We start from the raw sequence: 21579 nt of genomic DNA, 5'->3' as shown, positions 1-21579 counted from the left end.
CTATTTTGCAAAGATAAATACGCAGTGTTCATCATTTTCATGCTCTCTCATGGTAGGTGGCTGCCTGCGAAAGAGCTGTATTAATGAGCAGGATCAATTTTTTTTCGTTTTTGTTTTTGCTTTTTGAGAAATCAATGTTATTCTTTAGGCTGCTATTCATTTTAAGTGTGCATATTTAAATGAAGCAAGAGTCAGCAATTTTTTTATAAGGAAAATATGGCATCCTATAGCTAAGTATCTTGAATACCTAACCTCTGCTTATTTTACCCTTTTAATTACCACATGATGCTTTGATTTTAAATGAAACAAAATATCTGTTTTCCAAAAAAGATTACAAAATGAGTACTTTGTTTTAGGGTTCATATTTATTTTCCAAATACTTGTATTGATCTTACAGAATAGTGTCTTGGTCTCTCTATTGCATTCAACAACACCAAAAATCTACAACGCTGGTGTCAACAGCAATAATTACTAAAAATTGAGCAAGCAATTTACAACTATCTGTAATTATGGAAAATGGATTCAAAAGGCATCTGTTGCAATAACAATAGTATTTATGTGTGTTAAGACACAAAAAGCCAACATAACTTTAGTACCTCAGGCATTTTTCTAATTGTGATATGTATACAAATTTTGGAAATTGAGGAGTACATTGACCAGTCACCAATAATTATGAAAAAGAAAATACACATAAGTGCCTATTTAGCTAATAGTGTGTTTAGCTTGACATTGTGCGATACTGTAATCCCTTACAAAGCATTAGAAATCAGTCGCATTTGCCTCAAGCTTTTTTTTAAACAGAAGAATAATCTGATGAAGATGCCCTTATTCCAGAAACTGAGGTCATTACTATCTTTGCTCGAAACATTTTAGAAGAGTTGCTGAACAAAAAGAACACCCAATCTTAGTCTACTGGATGAACAGCGACATCTAGTGGTCATTGTATCCCTAAACAAACGCCTTAAAAGCATAAACTCAAGTATCCATGAAATACGTGAAATTGCCACTATCTTTAACGTATTTCCAAAGAAACTGTACAAGGAAATTATAAACACATTCTATAAGGATTCCCTATGATTCAGGAATAATATAAATTGAAGGAAAAGTTAACCATGGACTTCTAATTTTTATTCTTAACAACCTTTTCACAGGTAAATATCCTTCAGAGATTTTTATAAAAATCCAATTTTTATTTCTTCACGACTCAGTTCTTGTTTCTAACAGAGTGACATAAAGAACTCAAACACTATGGACTAATGAATAATAAGTTCTATGGCTCTTATGAGTACATGGATTGGTATGTACCAGCAACAGATTCACACTCCATATGATGACACACTAATGTGCAAATTTAAAATGTTACCACTTAAAAAGCTGCTACTCAATTATTGTCTGATTGAGTTTACTCTGGAGGTCTTAGTAATCTTTTGTAAATCGGGAACATATAGTTCATCAAGGTTTTCTAATATAACTAGGTCACGAAATGGAATTACAGCCCATCAAAATAGAATTAAAGAATCATTTTACCATCAAAAAGTCATTGCTTCCTAGGTATGCCTTTCCTATTAATGATGAAGTTAGTACATTCTTTGGCTACTGTTGTTCACAGGGACCTCGGCACATCATCTCTATGCCTGCTATCCACCAGACACCACAAATGGCTCCTCAGGCCTTCACGCCCAGCTCCAGAGTGCCTTCTTGTGACCATGAAAGACTTTTTCTGAGCACTAACCATTTGCTGCAGTTCTGTGGTTATTCATGGGACACACTGGGACTGTCCCTTCCAGATGAACTGAGGTATCCTCCCCAAATCCCTTAAACATACATGAATGAATACAGGTATGCATCACTATCTATCCTTTTAATTCATCTTCCCTAGATTAACTGCCAAGTGCTAAGACTAGACCTTTGTAACACGTTTTTGTTAATATCATAAACAGATGAAAGATCTGGACAATTTTTGTGTTAACACACCAGCCTCCCCAAATGAAGAATGAACATATTTGGTGCTACCAGGTCATCAAAATACCCACTACCCAGCCATATGACGTGCTAGTGATTAGCTGGGACATTCACATAAATGCCACTTATGTGCACAAAGAGGGCTATAGAGGCCACCCTTTCTACCTCCCACTGGACATGACCATCCAGAGGAATGGTATCTCACAGGCATCATCTAAAACAATAAGGAACCATTACCACTTGGTAATTCAAATTGCGGACCATCTGAAATGGTAAGGAATCTTCTTAATATCACTTAAGACTTTTACATAAATGCTAGGCGGATGTGTTCCAATGAGCATCACATTTCCAAGTATATAAGCACTTAAACTCACTAAAGCAATGTGTGTGATTCATAAGCATTTAAAATTAACACTGATGTCAAATGAGATGCTATACATATAAAGCCTGGGGTTCTCTCCAGCCCACTATCCCCAGTGATTCCCTAGTCCTCTCCTAAGAGTTCTCAATTACAGGAGTGTATGTGTGGGCAGTGGCCACAAGTAACTAAATGTGAGGTTTACCAATGGGACAGACAGTCATGAATGTTGGAGGCACCCAAAGCTTACTTTCTATTGCTCTACCCTATACAGACTTCATTCTCTCATTTTCCTTCTCTTATCTCTTTGCCTTCCTATCTCTGCCTGGAGCTGGCAGTTGTAGAATGAAGCAATTTTGTGTCCTATTGCTATCTGAACCCCTGTAATGTGTAACAAAGATGACTTTTGAATTTTAGGAAAAAATACTGCCAACTACTCAGTAAGACAGACTCAGAGAGCTATCGGCAATCATAAGGTCTAGCTAAATGCTTGGATGAGCTGCCACCATAAGATCCCAAGAAACCTAGAAATAATTTGGTCTGGGTCTAAATGCTAATATCATGCTGCCAAGCCTCTTTCTGAAAAGCATAAAAGCAAAATATCCCACTCCTGCAAGCAAACCAACCACAAGGGTCGTGCCAAGAACTTTTGGGGCCCTTTTCTTGGCCACCCGGAATGCTGTTGGCAGCACTGCAGAGATTAATATATTGTTGACATGTCCTAAAACCTTGTTAAATGTTTTTCTCTTCAAGACACGCTCGTAATAGGTTTCCAAGTTTGGTCGCTTTCCGTTTCCCCAGTTTCTCCTTGCAAACCCCAGGAACTTCAGTCGATGCAATGTGACAGCAAGTGAGACGTCTGCCAGGGTGAAGGATTCACCGCAGAGCCAAGGTTGCTGGCCCTCTTCTAATTAGAGAAAGGGACATAGAGAATTAGAGGCAAGCACTCTACAGACAGACTCCAGCTGGTATCAGTGGTCTCAGCCTTAAGAGTGAGTGTGAGTATACCAAAAGAGGAAGGCTATTATATATTTATTTTCTTGACAGCCACACTCAGAGAGTAATTTCATGCTTTAAAAAAAAAAAAAAAGTCCATGCAAATGTATCCTAGGCCAAAGGAGACTTGCTTGACGTCTGCCAGCCATCCAGGTCCCTATATAAGACTGCAGCCACTTGAGCTTATCACTTTGTAAAGGACACTAAGGGGTTGAGAGCCTCCAAGTTGGTTAAAAGATACTTCCTTCTTGTTTATAAAAAAAACAGTTCTGCTTTAGAAAAATCCATAAAGCTGAGTCTGAAACATCACTCAGTGGCTACTGCTCTTAGTCACTTAAAGCAGAGGAGCTTTTGTGACAGGTAACATAGTCTTCAACTCTAGACAGAGTAGCATAAATGGCCCACGTGTATACACCTATGCCTTAACCCTGAAGCCAGTTCACTGGCACGTGCATGCTTACCAGCCAGTTTCCCACACGCCCATATGCTGGCCCCCTTATTACACTTTAGATTGGAGGCTGTTTCCCTGACTAAGGAAAAAACTAGAGGGAACATTCAAGCAATTACTCAAGTTATTCAACCAAACTAATGACTATAATTACAAATCTGTAAAACAGTTAGGTAAAAATCTCCCAAGCATAATTGAAATTATGCAGAAAAATCCTTCATGTAGATGCAGACTGAGTTACAATTAGACACCTGGGTTTTTCCGGGTGCAATATCATTGTTGTTATCATAATTAAAACTGCCCATGAATAACAATAATGAAAAGCAGATTACAGAACGTTTTTGGTGAGACCTAAGAATGTTCCCATGAATGATACTGATGTTGAAAAGAGAAAAAGAATACAAATGAGAACCTACCTGGGGTTTCTTCATTTCTTCTTTGCAATTCAGTTTCAACCTGATCCAAGACTTTCTCCAACTCATCAAGAATTTTCTTCAAATACTTGACATTGTCATGATCGAGTAGCTTTGACTAATCAACCACCAAAAAATAAAATAAAACAACAGAAAACAGATTATTTACACCTTTAAAAAAAATAAATCTAGGTAAAGCAAAGCAGATACAAACTCTTACAGAGTTCAGCCTGTTTATTTTAGACAACGGGAAGAAATAAAAAAACTCAGGGGAAAAAAATAAAAAACAGCTAAGTTGAAGGGAAATATCCCATCTGTGAAAATGCTGCAGAAGCAGACCCACCACCCACTGGCAGTTCCTAGGAGGCCAGGTGACCAGAGAAGGCAAAGAATGGGAGGGGCATGAAGAGCTGTCTGCTAAGCCCAACTCGGAAAAGAATTGCAGCAGCTGGAATTGAAAGAGTAGCTGAAAGGTCAAGGATGAGAAAGAAGTCCAAGTAAAGGAGTTGAAGGGCGAGTGGAGAGTCAGTCAAGTGACTGTGAGTGCAGGTGTTTCTTCTGAGGAGCTCCTTTAGCTAAGATAGGATACAGGAAGGTGGGAAGTTGGGGAGGGTTGGGAGTACAGCTGTTTTCTACACTTTTAATATGAGAGAAGCTTGCATGTGTTGCTGGGCCCAGGGAAGGAATCAACAGAAGGAGAAAAGCTGACCATAAAGCATACTCCTCAGGGGGCAAAGTGAGTCAGTGTGATACATGGAGGGATGTAGGTCTAGTGAGGACTTCCAGTGGTGGAATACCTGAAATGACAGATTCTAGAATATGTTATGAACGTCCTTTGCATTTCATAACTTTTTTGGCAACTAGCATGCTCAACATCTGTTTGTTAAGCACTTGTCATCAAGTTTGAATATCAAGTCTAATAAAAAATTCTTTCTAAAAGGAGAACATAAGCTAAAGGTAACATGTGTACTGGTGAATTGCAATATTTAAAAGAAGATATTCTAGAAATAGCAGTACTTTACAAAAAGTAGAACATTTACTCCATGCAGTGTGTGTCAACTGAGGACAGCTGATTGACTTACTTTAAGTCGTTTCTGTTTTGCAATGTATGCTTCTTGTAAATCTGGGTTTTCCTCAGCAAGTTTCTTCAGCTCAGACTCCGTGTTTCCAATTTGGCCTGATAATAAAAACATTTTGGAAACAGAAAATTGGTTTCTCCCTTCCACACCAGAAACAAGAAGCAGAGAAACTCAATGGCAAGAGCATGAGCTCTGGAGCTCATGCCCTGCTTCTCTGCCTTGGGCTTACCCTGTCTGTGCCTCAGTTTCCTCATCTTTCAAATGGAACCATAAGAGTATCTGCCATGCAGGGTGAAGACTAAATGAGAAGCTTCATGGGAAGCACGTAGAGCAAGGCCCAGCACTTTAGAATGCCCAGTGCAGGCTTGCTGCTCTGCCTTCCTCTACCTTTCAAGCTTTCTATAATGAACTCCTACATGAAGGGAGGAAAAAGGCTTATTTTTAAAAAATATTAACTGTAGGTCATAGAATTATACTCAAAACTCTTGTTTCACATCATATAAAGGGTACTTACAAAGAGGAGGAGGAGGAATAAGAGGAAAGAGAAGCAGGAAGAGAGGGCAGTGGAGAAGAAAAAGAAAAAGAAAGGAGAAAAAGGAAGTGGTGACAAGGAAGGAAGGGAGAGAAGAGGAGAGGAAAAGGAGGGGTATCAAAAAGGAAAAAAAGAAGAATAATAATAATAAAGGTGAGTATCAAATAATGAGGAAAAATGGTTTCTGGATTTAGAAGATCTGAGTTTGAGTGTTTCTGATCAACATTCCCAAAGCGTGACCACTGCCACCATCCTTTCCCTTCTTATCCCCAATTATCTGTGCTATAAAGCACACCTCCTGCTCCACAGATCATGCACTGACACTATCCTCATGACAGGAGGAAGGCAGAAAGCTGAATGTCACAACTCAATCCCAATAAATCTCCTATCACTAAACATAGAGACAGAGTAATAGTTACACACTCTCTAGTCCAGTTTGCTCACATAATGAAACAACAATTAAGGACCAGAAACATGAACTCAAATGCCCATAATCCTAGGCAGATCCCAGCTTTTCAGATTCTTAGTCTACCTGTTCATGAGAACATGTTATATTCTTTACTTTTCCATAATCCACTCTTCTGAGTTTTACCCAAGCTTGGCCCTCAAAGCCAAGAGCTGATAAATCAGGTCCTATAGACAATAAATGTCCAACTGAGCAAGTGAAGCACAGATTAATACGACTGGTTCATGGATGGATCCATAACATGCACATCCATGAAGCAAACTCAACAACGCTATTCCCAATCTTCTTTTAGTGACCATGAGACATGCTAGGTCTCAGAATGAATTAAAAGAAAGTGTCAGACAGAATTCTAGGTCTTTAAAATGTTTACATACTACGAATCCTTGTAGTTGCATAAGCCGGGATCATGGAGTCCACAGTTAACTCAGGATGTAAAATGCAGCCATGTGTATAGGCATCCATTGGCAAGGAGTCAAGCAGCTCTCGGTAATGTTGTACCCGTGGGTAATACATGCTTCCTTTATCAGGCATTAATCTGGGTGTTCTTTCTAAAATACGCACACACAAATATTGAAGAAAAAGTTACAAATGAGTTGTTACCCTCAAAAGCAAAACAAAAACACTAACCACTCATCATTAACATTTTCAACATATCTGTATATTCAAAGAATGTTGTCTCCTCGCCGCAGACATTCAAAGTTTGAAATAGCCTGATGCACCAGACAAGATCCCAAACCATAATCACACTGGTATTCTCTCATTTCTCCACCTTGCAAACTGCACTCAGCCTTCAAGGCCCAGTTATTTATGCCATTTATTCCATGAAGCATTCCCTAACCTCCTACAACTGCCAACATCTGACTGGCTCACATGTGCCTTCTTCTATACATCCATAACACATTACACACACTCTATTACAGCCCTATCACACTGCAATTCATTGCATCTTTTTACCCCATGACTGTCTTCAGGGAAAGGAACCTGGATTCCAGAGTCTAGCATAGTTCTCCACACACTTAAGGCCCTCAAAGTTTGGTTAATTAAATGAGGCCTCATTATGGGAAGATAATCATGGGTTACTCTTTTCCAGGTGCCAAACAACATCAAGAGTGACCCTACTGACACATGTGAAAGTGAAATGACAATCTATATGGAACAGGAAAGGCCTTTGCTCAAATATCACAGGTGCACTTTCCCCAGGAATTTCTAACAATTATCTCTAGAAAGTGGCTTCTACATACATCCTTATTTGCTAGTTAAAATCCAGACTGTAGAGTCCTTGAGGGCAGGGACCATGTACTGGTTTCTGTTAAATCCCCAGTGCCTAGTATAATGTTTGACATGTAGTAGGTGTTTAATAAATTATAATGAATACATTCCAAAATTTCCAGTTATTATATAGATTACGTGAGCTGGAGAAGCGCTGCAGTAGTTAACACGTACACTGAGAAACAAGGCCTGAAAATTTCTCACAAGATCCCACAGCTAATTAGAGGCAGAGCTAGAACTAAAGTCATCTGATTCCTAATGTAATGCTCTCTTTGATTATACCATCATAACATCTTCAAAGGATTTTAATTTCAGAGACTATCCAAAAAGAATAAAGTGAAGGATACAACCCAAAGGTCGCGACTATGTCCCTTCAGAATCTCTTCCTACCTCTGGCTCTCAAACTGTCCCTAAAAAATGTCAGGTCTATTAATTATCACAATTTCAAAGTATTAAGATATCTGCAATAACTTAACCATGAACATATCTGTGATTTCCATTGGTTATCAAAGTCACAGGCACTCCTGATATTGCCATGGATTGTGCCTACATTGCTAATGGAAGGAAATAATTGCTTTAAATATTAGAGCTACAATTATTCCCCATCCAAGATCTCAAATATCCTGAATTCTATTCATAAACCCCTAAGGGCAATAGTTCTCACACTATGGTCTGAGGATCCCTGGGTTTTCCTAAAACACATTTGGGGGATTTACAAAGTCAAGATGTTTTTATAGAAATACTAAGACAGTAATTACTTTTTCACTCTTATTTTCTCTCTCAAGCGTATAGTAGAAGTTTCCAGAGGCTACAGGAAGCATGACTCTATCACTCTAACAGCCAGTGGGATTGTGCTTACATAGGCTAATAGTTTAAGTTTTGCTTTCTAAATGGTAAATATTGATAGCCATGATCCACATTTTAAAAATGCTCTCTGGTGTCCTCAAAGACAAAGGGGCGTAGAGACCAAGAAGTTTAAGAACTAATGCTTTAGGGGTCCAAGAACCTCAGGCTAATAACCATAAATAGTACATTTTCAAATGCTTCCCAAAAGGTCAAAGTAATGGCTAGTGGCTCTGGCTGCTTTCTGGTGCCGGGCCCTGGGGCTTCTCTCCAGAACAGCATACCATTTCCTTCCTAGAAAACTGAATGAGAGCAGGAAAAACAATGCCTAATTGCTTTCTGGGGAAGATCCATCAGGCCAAGCCCAAATTCTTCAAGGAGGACAAATGTTTAAATCCATGAAAATAATTTTCTTGTACTCAGTGTGCCGTTACTATCTAACCATTTCCTGAAGCACTCTGTCAGAGCACCCACTGAACCCAAGTTATCTTCCCATCTCTCTTTCTTCATGCGTGTCAACCATGCCCTGTCCAGTATCACAGGGGCACTGTGCTGCCATCCTCCTCCTCAAATAGAAGCACAGCAGTATCTGCTGCTTCTGATAAAAGAATTTTTCAAAGGACAACTGGGAATTTCCTTTGAATTGTAGAGGAGATCTTCCCTCTCAATCCCATCCTATTTTATTTTCCAGTCCTTCCATAAAGCACCTTTATCAAAATACTAAAAGCAAGAATTTTTTTCTCAGTAATCTACCTCAACCAGGAGTGGGAAAGTAACATAAGGCATACCGGGGCAGGATAGAGAATTAGGGAGTTTTAAGAAGCAAGCAATGAGAGGAGGTGCCAGCATTAGGGAGTGGGATTGCAATAGTGGAAATCAGGCTTGGTATTAAGCTGGAAGAACAAATAAGTTTGCACAAGACCAGACTTCCTGGAAGAACTGAGTAGAGGACAAGTTTTATATGACACATAAATTTAGGCAGCAAATTATAAACCAGCAGATAGACATAAAGCAGAAAGATCTGATAAACAGCAGAGGAAACCAAAAGAAGCAAAAAATAAAATTAGAAAGAAACAATAAAAGCATTATGCAGCCATGTAATGGAGACAAACAGGTCTGTACATGCTCAAGTCCTGTAATGCTGAGTAAAATAACAACGGCTCTGAACCATTTTTAAAAAATTACATTTGGTTTTCCCAAGAGTAAAAACTAAAAAGAAATTAGGGGCTTAAAGGCATAAGTTTTCATTATTTTACTAAATTCACTACTCTGGTTACCCATGTTTCCTAGTAAAGGCAGATAAAGGAGGCATTATTATGCCTTGTTTTCAAGAAAGACTCCCCTAGGTCTATTTGTATAACTTTCAAGTCTCCCTTACTAGCTCAATGGAAACAGATTATATTTCATTCCTCACTCTAGCCCTTTGGTATTTATTTCACTTAGACTGTATAGTGATTGCATCAGTATATAATATGCATAACACAGCTGAACAATATTGTACCCTTCAACTAGTCACACACTAGGCTATTAAAAATATATAATAATGGGCTGGGTGTGGTGGCTCAAGCCTGCAATCCCAGCACTTTGGGAGGCTGAGGCGGGCAGATCACGAGGTCAGGAGATCAAGAGACCATCCTGGCCAACATGGTGAAATCCCATCTCTACTAAAATACAAAAAAATTAGCCAGGTGTGGTGGTGCACGCCTGTAGTCCCAGCTACTCGGGAGGCTGAGGCAGGGGAATCGCTTGAACCTGCGAGGCAGATGTTGCAGTGAGCCGAGATCATGCCACTGCACTCCAGCCTGGAGACACAGTGAGACTGTCTCAAATATATAGAGATATATAAATATATATATATATATAAATATATATCTACATACACACACACACACACACACACAATAGTGTTAAACAATTAAGTTATGACCTGAGGCAAAAGATATGGCTGCAAACTGATTACAATTCAATACTGTCATAACTCTGGAACTAGAAAGAGCAAATCTAAATATAGATGAGGGGAAAAAAAAAAAAGACCTGGTGTCAAATTGTATCAGTTCACTGTATGCATCCAGGATTTTGAGACAAATTTATAGCATTATTGTCAATAAATTTTATGTACTATACATTAAATGTTTAACTACTTTTAACTGGTATTATAGTTAAGACTTTTAACAGAAGCATTTGTAATAATGGAAGCAAAAACTCCTTTATCAGACAGTTCCAATTGTTAGATACACATAATATAGAAAGAGGGCCTCTGAATTTTAATACCCTCTACTTGTCTGCTAAAATTGGACAAATCACAAAGAGAAAAAAAGTTACTCTTTAAAGCAACTTTTACTGACACAATAAAGACTGATATTCTTTTCTATGCCATATGGTATATTTTCTCCATACTTTGTGCTAATCTGCAATTTCAGTCTATGTGCTAAAACGCCTATATTCAACTATAAACAAGAGCCTTTTCTTGATGAACATAAAGATAAATATTAATTGGTAATTCCTTAAATAACTATTTTTAATATAACAGTGACACCAGAATTAACATTCTTTTTAAAATGTTACATTTGATGAAATTCAAATGTAATATTTAGATATATTTTATAGATAACATTTTATCTATAAATTTAGATATCCTAATAAGATTTATGTGATTTTAATATCATACTAGAATAATTTATTTCCAAACTAAATTCTATTTCCTAAGAATAAATTATATACCTAGACATAAGACATGAACGTGATGTTCAGGGAACTGTTATATTAAATTACAAAAATTGATTATTCTTGATTCCATGTTACCAGAGTCACTTGGTAGTAATACATATGTTCTAGTATTTTATAGTTATTTCATATATTTTTGATTAGTAGCCAAGTTAAATTTTATTTAAAGAGGTTATGAGTACAATAGCTAGATTGAAGAATCCATATTTGTGCGTACATTCACCTAGTCCCATCCCTTCTTCCTCAGTTTACCTAGTCTGCTTGCTCTCATACCTCATCTAGCTTTATCAGTTGCTTGCTGTAAAATAACTATTCTTCACCACATGCCCAGACTGAAAGAGGTATCATGTACATGAAAGAGTCTATAAAACTGGACAGTAATAGCACATGTATATGTTAAGAACAGATTTGGAAGTATCACCAAATTTATAGAAAGAAATTATCTTTGAAGACTAGCAAGCTTCTAATGATTTCGGATCTTTAAAATATCTCTGAAGTATCCCGGGACCCTACACCCAATGAATACCCAATAAATGGTTACTGAAAGAAGAAATGAAGAGACAGCTCTTGGCCAGCTCTTAGCTTGGCAGCCATAACTGAATACTTCTAAATTTCTCGTTTGACCCAAGTTTTGCCCTCAGGAACATCATTCATATCTATACCATTCTTCTATATGACTGCTTTCCAATAAAAAAAAAAAAAATCAAACATAGCCATTATCCAACAGATACTATTTCAGACTATGACTTGAAAAGGATTGCCTCAGCTATCAAACTACCAATTATTTAATGAACTATCCCAAAAGTACAAGGATAGAAATATTGAATTATAAACACAAAAAAGTTGAGAAACGTCTCCAGATCAGCAAGTCATCATTTTTGGCATAATCCCCACTGGATCGATAACAGGGGACAGCAAATAACAGTGAAGGACATACCAGTTCGCTACATTCTGTTCTTTAGAGGAACGGTTACACTTACAGTCTCCTGTCATGACCATGGGCGACTGTACACCTCATGAAATCCATCCACTTATTCCATCTCATCAACATTCCTCAAAGTTACATCCATAATTGGACAAAATGCCAACTCTTCCAAACAGCTCAGAATGCAGAGAGTTACAACTCACCCTGTTCTCAATAAAATCTATAATTTTCAAAGAACCTGAAATCACACTAGCCATTTAACATAGGTAACTATCTATTAACCAGGTGCGCTATTCTTTTGGAATGCAGCAGGTTTTTTAAAACAAAAGCCTGATACCCATTTTCCTCATACTCATTTTACATTTAGTCTTGTTAAACTTTATCTTATTTTTCCATTTTGTTGTATTTCCATAAGAAATATTTCATAAGCTAGTCATCATTTTGACTATTTATCTTTTCTGTCATTCACAAATGTAATTTTATTTCTTCTATGTCTTTATTCGAATCATTGACTTGTTAGGCTCAAGTCAAAACAGAAGCCTACAAGAACATTGCAAGGGATTCTTGTCCAGGCTAACATCTGTTTCAATAATTCACTCATTTTAATCATTCAAAATATTTATTAAGCACCTATTAAGAAGCATTCACTGTATAAGGCATTGGGGATAGTTTTTAATAAGATACACTGTTCCCAACCTCATAGTACTTACAGTGGTGTACAATTCAAACATTTAAAATAAAGTATAAAAACAATTGTAAGTAAAATGAGAGTCTACAGTTGAAGAGGTAATCTGGTATGAGAAATCTATAAATTAATATTCTTTAATATGGTAGTTTATTCATCTGCAAATGTGCATTACAATCCTCTAGCTATATTTGCTCCTTTATTCCACAAGGGTATATGTAATGTAATCTGTTCTACTTAAATCAAGATATACTATATCTAGAACCATGCCTGGCACATAATAGACAGTTTTTTAAAAGTGTTAGGGACATTCTCCAGCAGTGTAAAACTTAAACTGGTTCCTTTCACTGAGATACACAAAAATTTTAAACATATTTAAATAACTTTTCACAATCTATTCTATATTTCTGCCAGATTTAAAGACAGTAATTTACACCAGTGCTTACTTAACTAAACACTAACTTATAGCAGTACTCGCAAACTTTAATGTACATATGAATCATTTGGGGCTTTTGTTAAAACAAAGATTCTAATTTGATAGATCTGCAGAGAGGTCTAAGGTTCTGCAGTTCTAACAAGCTCCCAGGTGATGCCAGTGCTGCTGGTGAATGGGAACATACAGTAAGTAGCAAGGATTGGTAGAATCCACTTTTCCCTGTCTTTGACAATAGGATGTTTGTCTATGTTGTCTGACTTTCATTCCCCATGAGTTCTTAAAGTATCTTAATTGTGATAACACTTTTTAAAACTTCAGTACTCTGAGATAAACTTCTTCTTGACCTTGATTTATATAACTTAGCCTTGATTTATAAAAACTATTGTTCTCTTGCTGTCTTCCTATCTACTGTAAGTTTTGGGTCCTTTAATCGTTTTTTCGTCCTTCCCAATTGATTGAAAGATATTCAGCAAGTTAGTGGCAGCGTCAGACTAAAAGCTAGGACTCTTGATTGCTGAGTTACAATAATATTTCAACCAGAATTAAAGTCTGCGGTTTCCGTATTTCCATCCTGTCACAGCCTACAGTGCCTTCTCTTCTAATACAATAAATAGTAATCAAAAGAATTTAGCATTTCCTTTGTTTGGTTATTTAAATACAACTTAGCAGGACACAGAACGTATTTCTGCTTTGTTATCATTCTGTACTAAAAGCAAAAGAGAAAGACTAAGGAAAATTGTAAGAAAACCTAATAATTGGTAACATTACTATGTTGTAAATATACTTTATATCACTGCATTTCTTAGAGGAAAAACAGTGTAAGGAGGGGAGGGAGGAGGGAAATGATGATAGTAGAAGCAGTTCAAGCAACGGTACCAAAAAACTTAAATGAGATTTTCCATTTAGAATATCTTTTTAAAGTTTTTGATCATTTAAAATAGAATTATTAACACAATTATTTTTGTTCAATTATAATTACATCTCCCAAGAAATACAAATTATTAACAGACTTATCCATTTCCAAAAAGCTCAAGATTAAGAAACATTGTCTTTAATGAACTAGTCATTTTCAGTACAGTCCCCAGCATATTAATTTACAAGGAATAGCAAATAAAGATGAAAAGAAAGTACCTCATTAAATGTTTTGGTTTAGGCCAAAACTACCTTTAATTAAAACCTCCAATCACAATCCTAGGGGACCAGCACTTAGATTAAGAACAGGGGTAGCCCATTGCTAATCTAATTCCCTGGGCTTCCCTGGCCCCACTGCCCACCATCTAGGCCTCATACTCATTTTCCTTCTAAGTACCTGAGACTGTTTTTTTTTTTTTTTGTCCTAGTAATTTCCTTTGTCAGCTTCCTGTAGTTTGGGGCTAGGCTCTGCTTTCACCCTACCCTACTAACATCAACATAATTGCTAGCAGATGAAAAGTAACAATCTCACACAGCCTTTTTAGAAGAGCATTCAGCTGGAAGCTCTGAGCCCCCCTGTTTTGCTCTCAACAATGTCCATTGTGATGAGCTGTGTAATCTTGGGTAAATCCTTGAAGCTACAGTTCACCTCAAAGGATTATTATTAGGAACAAGCAAGATAATGTGTAAGTGGCAAGGACTATGGGAGACAGTCAGTGTAGTATGAAGGCTTTGGAGACGAAAGACTCTGCCATACAATAGCTATATTACTTTGGGCAACCCTGTTGCGTTCTCCTCATGTACATAATGGGAATAACTTAGATTCTTCTGAAGACAACATAGTATAGAAATTATAAAATGTCTGACACATAACAAACTGTCAATAAATGATTTACCTAAATGCACTATACAAATTTAAGCCCTATAAGTCCTTAGTAAATATATAAAATTCAAACAATTCAGAAGTGACTGGGGCAAATAACTCAGCTATACTAACATTCTATTCTCCTTTAAGATTTGTTGCTCTTTTCCCCCCCCTTGTTTTTAAGGTGAAACCATTTGGTTTATCTGATGAAATTGTCATAGTGCACATTTAGAATATTATGAATTTAAGGCTAAGAAATCTCCAACACAAACCACACATCTGCAGTATTTTGCAAGCGATTTTTTTTAAGTTTCAACATTAACATTTGTACTTTGCATGAAATTCTTTTAAGTAGCATTATACTAGTTTATACAAAATTTGTTATCGACCTATTTGCTATTTGTGTGCTTATGGAAATGGAAAAGGTTTTTAATCCCAAACCACCATCATGACACAAGAGAAAGAGAGGAGAGAGAGAAAAAGAGAAAGGGAACACATAGTTGTGTTGAAAGTAAATCCAAGAAATCACAAGTAGCCTTAACATTACCATCCAGGAAAGTCTGTTCAAGATAATCAATGATCTGAGTGGCCTCACAAATTATGTTTTCCCCGTGGATAAGGACAGGCACTTCTCCAGTTGAGTTCAAACGCATAAACCAAGGCTCATTGTGCTCACTCAAGGGCAGACTTACATCATGTTCCTCGCACTTCAATGCCTTTTCAGCAATTACCAAGCGCACCTGGAAGAGTTCACACTGGTTACTACAACACGTGTAAGCTTTCAATTAAATGACTTCCCTGGACACCGACCGCTAAGCAGCCTTTCTGGGCTTCCCTGTGTTACTGACATTTTCAACAGTCGTTTTAACAATTCCTATTCCTGGAATTAACAAGTACAGAACAATATTCAACAAATTAAGAGAACACAAAATAAGTAATGAAATGACTCTGACTGTATTCATTAAACAGTCACCCTCCTCATCACCACCACTTTCTTGGTGTCCTAAACCTGATTATGGGCCCTCCCCAGACAAGAACCTGAACTGTAGGTACATCAGCTCTTGCTGAAGAAAGTAAACGCGAGAGAGCAGAAGAAATCGCAGATGATAAGGGTGCACGAAGGCACCTCCCTCTGCCTCTCGCCCAAGCCCAGCAGGCAAGGCCTCCAGGCTAAATACTGAAAATGATGTTTTGTCGCATTTCGCGAGAAGCAGAGCCTGGGTCATAGCCACATAAGATTATCTCAGACCGGTTCTCCCCGCTCCCCACCGGGGCGCATCCTGGAGGGGGCACCTGCCCCTCCAGGGTCAGGACGCTGGAGGCGGGTTTCTAGGTGGAAAGGATTCTCTGGGCGGGACCCAGCAGGAGCTGTCCCAGTGCTGAAGCCCGATCCGCGCCACCCTCCGCCGCCAAGGCCTGTACCTTTTGAGAGCTGAAGGAATGCGTCCAGTGGTACAGAATGAGCTTAACCTCCGCGTCGGCCTTGCCTTCCGCCCTCAAGGGCGGGCTCCCTCTCTGCTCTTCCTGCCTCCCAGCCATCTCGGGGTAGGCGAGCGCGGGTGGGCCCGACCTGTCCGCCCTGGGCTTCTCCCTCCCACACTGCCCCGCAAGGCGTTTCCGGGTTTTGAGCCGCGCCTGCCGGAAGGAGGGCGCACGGCCCGCTGGGAAATGTAGTTCCGCCGGCGGCCGAGTCTGCGAAAACGCATGGTCTGCGCCCGGAAAGCCCCTGGCAAGCCTGCGAGTGCACCTGGGACGTGCAATTGAACGGTTGTTTTTTGTTTTTGTTTAGAAGAAAAAAATCAAAAATATGAGACCCTGGTTATGAAGGGCGGTAAGGAAAAACGGTGATAGCAAATTACTCTTCGGTTTGGAGATTGCTCAGGTATAAAAGCAGCAATTTCCCAAGATACTTAGGGTTGCTCTTAGAGCCCGTTCCTTTTTTGGAAAGGAAGTTCCAGTCGACAAAGCAACAGGAAAAGGATCTATGAGTTTTCATTATAAGATGCTACTATGACATTAATGGACTAATTCCTCAAATTTGACTAACTGCTGTAGATTAGAGAATAGTCTTGTATAAACCGTTAAGTACTTGATTTTGATAATTAAACTGTGCTTTGTAAAAGAAAAAAAAATGCCACTATGGAGTCATGCAAAAAAACTGTTTTTGTCATAAACAGCTAATAAACAATGGCGATATCAAATAGCCTAGTTGTTAAATACAAAAATTCTAGAACAGTACTGCCTAAGTTCATGTCCTGGTTTTTCCATTTTCTAAAAATAATAATTTTATTGTTTCTCTCATAAGATTTTTGTGAAAAATTAATAATAAAATGTTAAACACTCAGAACACCCTGTCACGCTGTAGGCACTCAGTTTTAGTCACAGGTTCAGTTGCCTTATAAACATTCTGTTTATAACCATAGTCAGAATCATAATTTTATATTAGTCTAGTTATTGTCTCTGAAAACTTGGCATCATATAGTAAGTGGAATTAAAAAATCTCTTTCAGTAATATGTATAAATATGACCATGGAATAAATGCCTGTACAATGTATTTGGCAAATATTTTTTGAGCACCTACAATGTTCCAGACATTGTGCTGGCTCCTGGTAATATAAAGATGTGTAAGATCTAATATCTAACACTCAAGATATAATCTGGCAGTAGAGACGACCAAGGAAATAGACAATCACAATAAAGATAAGAACTGTCTTAGGGTGAAGGCAGAGAACAATGAGAAAGGAGGGGCAGGCAGCCAACCCAGGTCAGAGAAAGGCCCCTGGAAAAGACAAAATCTCAAGAGGTTCTTCCTTGCCTTTACAGTACTTCATTTGTTACTCTCTGTAATTCTTTTATAATTTTTAAAGATTTGATAATGTCTTTTTATATACTTCAGTTAATTCAAGTGGTATGGAAAAAGTGAACTCCTTGCCAAAATTGTTTTTATCAGTTCACACTTAAGAGTAAAAGGGGAAAGAGGAAAACATTGAAATCAGACAGAGTGGAGTTTAAATTCTAGCTCTACCCTAACTTGAGCTTTCTTGAGCTTTGACATCATTGTGTTTAAAAAATGGATACATAAAAATTATATGCCTACCCAGATGGCTGTGGGAATTCAAGAAAGGCTGTACATAAAGCACCTAGGGTATTGCCTGGAATGTAGCCATTGATAATAACATATGTGTAAAAGCCCCTTCACTGTCACTAGGAGGATATCATATTACATTTCATCCTCTCTCTTTAGGTCTCAAAATTTCTAAAACTACCCATATAATCCCCCTCTCCCATTCCTCTTCAGAACTTCATTTTTTAATTATCCACCTTCAGATTCCTAGTTTTCTATTCCATTACTTTCAGTAGCAAACACCACACTTACTTTTGCACCAACGTTAATACTAAATCATTCTAAATATTTGAATAAATTCCAATACTCGTGATAAGCCATTTGTCACCTGCAGCTGAAAAAGTCCTGACAATAAAGCCCTGGCCCCTCAAACACTGAACACTTTCTCCATCACATCCTGCCCACAGCAAAGCCATAGAAAACACTGCATGGCTTGATTACTTGGTGTTTAGTACAAAGTAATCATAGATCTCATTGGGAGTGTAAACATGCACAGAACTTCTGCAGGCAAATATATCAATATGCTTCAAGAATCTTGAAAATGGGCATAACTTCTAACCTAGCAATTCCTCTATTTGCAATTTAAGGAAATAATTGTGACAAATTCTGACAGTTGATCCTACCTATTTTCCCCTTCTTCCATGGTAATAGAAATTTTAGCTGAGCACATGACTGCTGAGAATAAAGACTGTATTTCCCAGGCTCTATTGCAGCAAAACATGGTCTCCTGGCTATCTTCTAACAAGGGGAAGGTCATGGATGTGCCACAGGGCAAGTTCTGGGAATCTTTCTTAAAGAGACAATCAGCCCTGTGCCTCTTGTTCATCCCATCCTCCATGCTACTTCAGAGAGGATGGATTCTGACCTGGACCATGAAGAATGGAGCCACGCCCCAGGAAAAGCTGGGCCATGAGCTTGGGGAAAATTGACCTTCTGAAGACCCTGAGGAGCAGAACCCACACCAACTTTAGTCTGCAAACCTCCAAACTTTTACTTGAAAAGAGAACAAAGGATCTTGTGCAAGGCACCATTATTTGGTGCTTTCTGGATGCTACTGTCTTAATCTATCCTCACTAACACATCAACTTTGTAAAATATAGGTGGCTTTTATTTCTTTACGCTTCTGCATAGTCTAATTGTTCTATAATGAATGTGTGTTGCCTTTAACTGTTAAAGGTGTGAACACTAAAATAATATCACTAAACAGATGACATAAGGAAAAATGTGTTTGTTTGTTTTCTCACAATAGAAGAACTGCTACATCTACTTCCAATGATCTATAATCATTTTTTCCCATCCCAATAAAAGCCACTGTTGGTAATATAAAAACCTTATTATCCATTCACATGTTTATTCAGAGCTTCTACTACACTGTGTATTCTGTATCTATGAGATTTTGTAGATCATAGATATGATTATTGTAGGTTCCTTGAGGACAGGAGCCAGGTCCAGGTAAATTTGTTTTCAATATACACTTGTTGAGCCCTAAGTGCTAGATAGAGAAGATACAGAGTTCAAAGTCAGTCACAGTCACTAGCCTTAAGGAAATCAAATGTGAAGGCAGAGAAATGAGATCCCAACATGGGATGGTACTTGCTGTGAAATCTAGAAAGTTATAGTAGGAATATAGAGAAAGGCACCTAACACAGATAAGCTTCCCAGAAGCGGTGATAATCTTTACCATAACTAGTACCATACTAATGCAATTACCAATATATCCAGGGTGGTGTCCCCACTGGCTCATGATAGCTGATTGTTAAATTTTCAGGAATTTGTAAAGTGGATGTTCAACTCAGCTATTTGTCAAAATTAAATCAAACTGAGTTGCATTTAAATGAATTATTTTTGCCAGGCGCGGTGGCTCACACCTGTAATCCCAGCACTTTGGGAGGCCGAGGCAAGCGGATCATGAGGTCAGGAGATCGAGACCATCCTGGCTAACATGGTGAATAATTAATTAATTTTTAAAATAAAGCTAACAAATACTTAAAACTCATCACGTCCTAATTATGTGTATTATTATCTATACTCCTGAGTTTGTGTCATCATATCCATACAAAGGAAATAGTATATAAGGATGTGCTACTTGCATATCTCTTCCTCTCTGTTCAGTGATGTCATGTTAGTGACCTGAAATTGGCCATGGTAGAACTTTTTACAGAAATCAGAAAATGCTATAATGTTTAACTTTTTCCCAGAAAGTTGGTTGTTAAATATTTACTAGTATACCATTTAATGTATCTTATTTAGTATTTAATACATTGTTTTGATGAGGAGAAAGAGAACCCTGGGTAAATTTGTGAATGAGTAAATTTGCACACTAATTTGTTTTCAGTACCTTTTCCTTTCCTAATCAGCTTTTGCTTCCTTCTCCATTTCCGAGACACCCACTATGCTTATTATCTTTTCATCCTCTTCACTACCCTTAGGAAGAACATGGATATGCACAGGTCAATCTGCCCGCTATCAAACACTGAGCACTTCCTCTAGCACATCTTCCCAGCAGCAAAATCATGAACTAGTAAACACTGAATGAACTGATGACTGCACTGATGTTCAATATTAAGATTTTATAAACAAAAGGTATAAAGTAGAACGTCTGCATCTAAAGATCACAAACAGTTTTCTTACAATCTCATTTGATCTTCATGATAGCCTGTGAGGTAGCTACTATCCCTAAGTTAGAAGAGCTTCCACTACAGTTATAGCTGAAGAAATGAGGTTTAGTAAGTGAAAGACTAGTCCAAAATCCTGGAGCCAGTAAGTGACAGAACTACATCTCAGACACACATTTTCTGATTACTAGTCAAGTATTAGCTTCTACTACACTATGCTAGCCTTAAACCAAAGAGAGAAAATTGTGGACTTGCAAGTTTTAACCAGCCTGAGGCGGACTTTGGAGAAAAATACAGCCACCTTATTGAAAGTGAGTCCATGCAGACGGATACTGTTCCATTAGAGTCCTTGTCAAACTGCTGTATTATTAAACTACTGTCTATATGTCTTTCTGGTGCATCAGACTCTGAGCCTCTGAAGGGCAAAGATCCAATATTATTCATTTTAGTGTCACCAGGAACCCAGAAAGTGCTTGGTATATAAAAGATGAACCCAAACTGCTTATTAATTAATGGAGAAAAACAGCAGGTAACCACTACCAACAACAAATAACAAATACAATAATAATAAATTGTGACCTAATAGTCTACTGCTCTAGAAATTATACGTGTAAAAGTAACTTCATCTGATAAATTTTCATATTTATAAATCTAGATTATAGATCATGGCTCTGTAAACTGACCTTTATGTTAACATTTATTTCAAGTTCTTCATTTTGCCTATTTCTGAGTGAATGAAGTTCACATGAATTTGATTGATGTTATAAAACAATGAATCACATAACTTCAGAGCCTGCGTCATCTTACCTATAAAACTATGATTAAAAATCTACCAGATATGCTGGCTACACAGAAATATCCAGTTTAGGAAAATTCCTCAAGCTAGACACTTATGTTTTGTGCAATTTCTTCTATGTTTTTGCTTTA

General features: G+C 37.7%; 1 protein-coding gene across 2 annotated transcripts; it reads right to left on the bottom strand.

Moving 5' to 3' along the window:
* Positions 1-346: 346 nt before the first annotated feature.
* On the bottom strand, positions 347-16531 carry GDAP1 (ganglioside induced differentiation associated protein 1). Of its 2 annotated transcripts, none has more exons than XM_026455056.1 (6): positions 16336-16531; positions 15606-15653; positions 6629-6802; positions 5260-5354; positions 4181-4295; positions 347-3227 (listed from the first exon to the last, which is right to left on the bottom strand). In XM_026455056.1, the coding sequence occupies exons 3-6, from the start codon at positions 6783-6785 to the stop codon at positions 2845-2847; spliced, it is 750 nt and encodes a 249-aa protein (XP_026310841.1). In that variant the 5' UTR covers positions 6786-6802; positions 15606-15653; positions 16336-16531; the 3' UTR covers positions 347-2844. The 2 variants fall into 2 exon arrangements, with proteins under 2 accessions (XP_026310841.1, XP_023039854.1); XM_023184086.1 differs by having other exon boundaries at positions 15461-15653; positions 16336-16526.
* Positions 16532-21579: the final 5048 nt, after the last annotated feature.

Source organism: Piliocolobus tephrosceles, chromosome 7, assembly GCF_002776525.5.
Source record: "Piliocolobus tephrosceles isolate RC106 chromosome 7, ASM277652v3, whole genome shotgun sequence".
In the NCBI taxonomy this organism is placed as follows: domain Eukaryota; kingdom Metazoa; phylum Chordata; class Mammalia; order Primates; family Cercopithecidae; genus Piliocolobus; species Piliocolobus tephrosceles.
This window is presented reverse-complemented; position numbering and strand designations above follow the sequence as displayed.

What these genes read in the sequence shown, in the direction of transcription:
- GDAP1 (XM_023184086.1), bottom strand. Translation starts at nt 16,452, where the DNA reads ATGGCTGGGAGGCAGGAAGAGCAGAGAGGGAGCCCGCCCTTGAGGGCG. An exon ending in TGAACAGACTTTCCTGGATG is followed by an intron (nt 6,803 to 15,460) that starts GTAATGTTAAGG and finishes TGCGTATTTTAG; the next exon opens with AAAGAACACCCAGATTAATG. An exon ending in TGCAACTACAAGGATTCGTA is followed by an intron (nt 5,355 to 6,628) that starts GTATGTAAACAT and finishes TTTTATTATCAG; the next exon opens with GCCAAATTGGAAACACGGAG.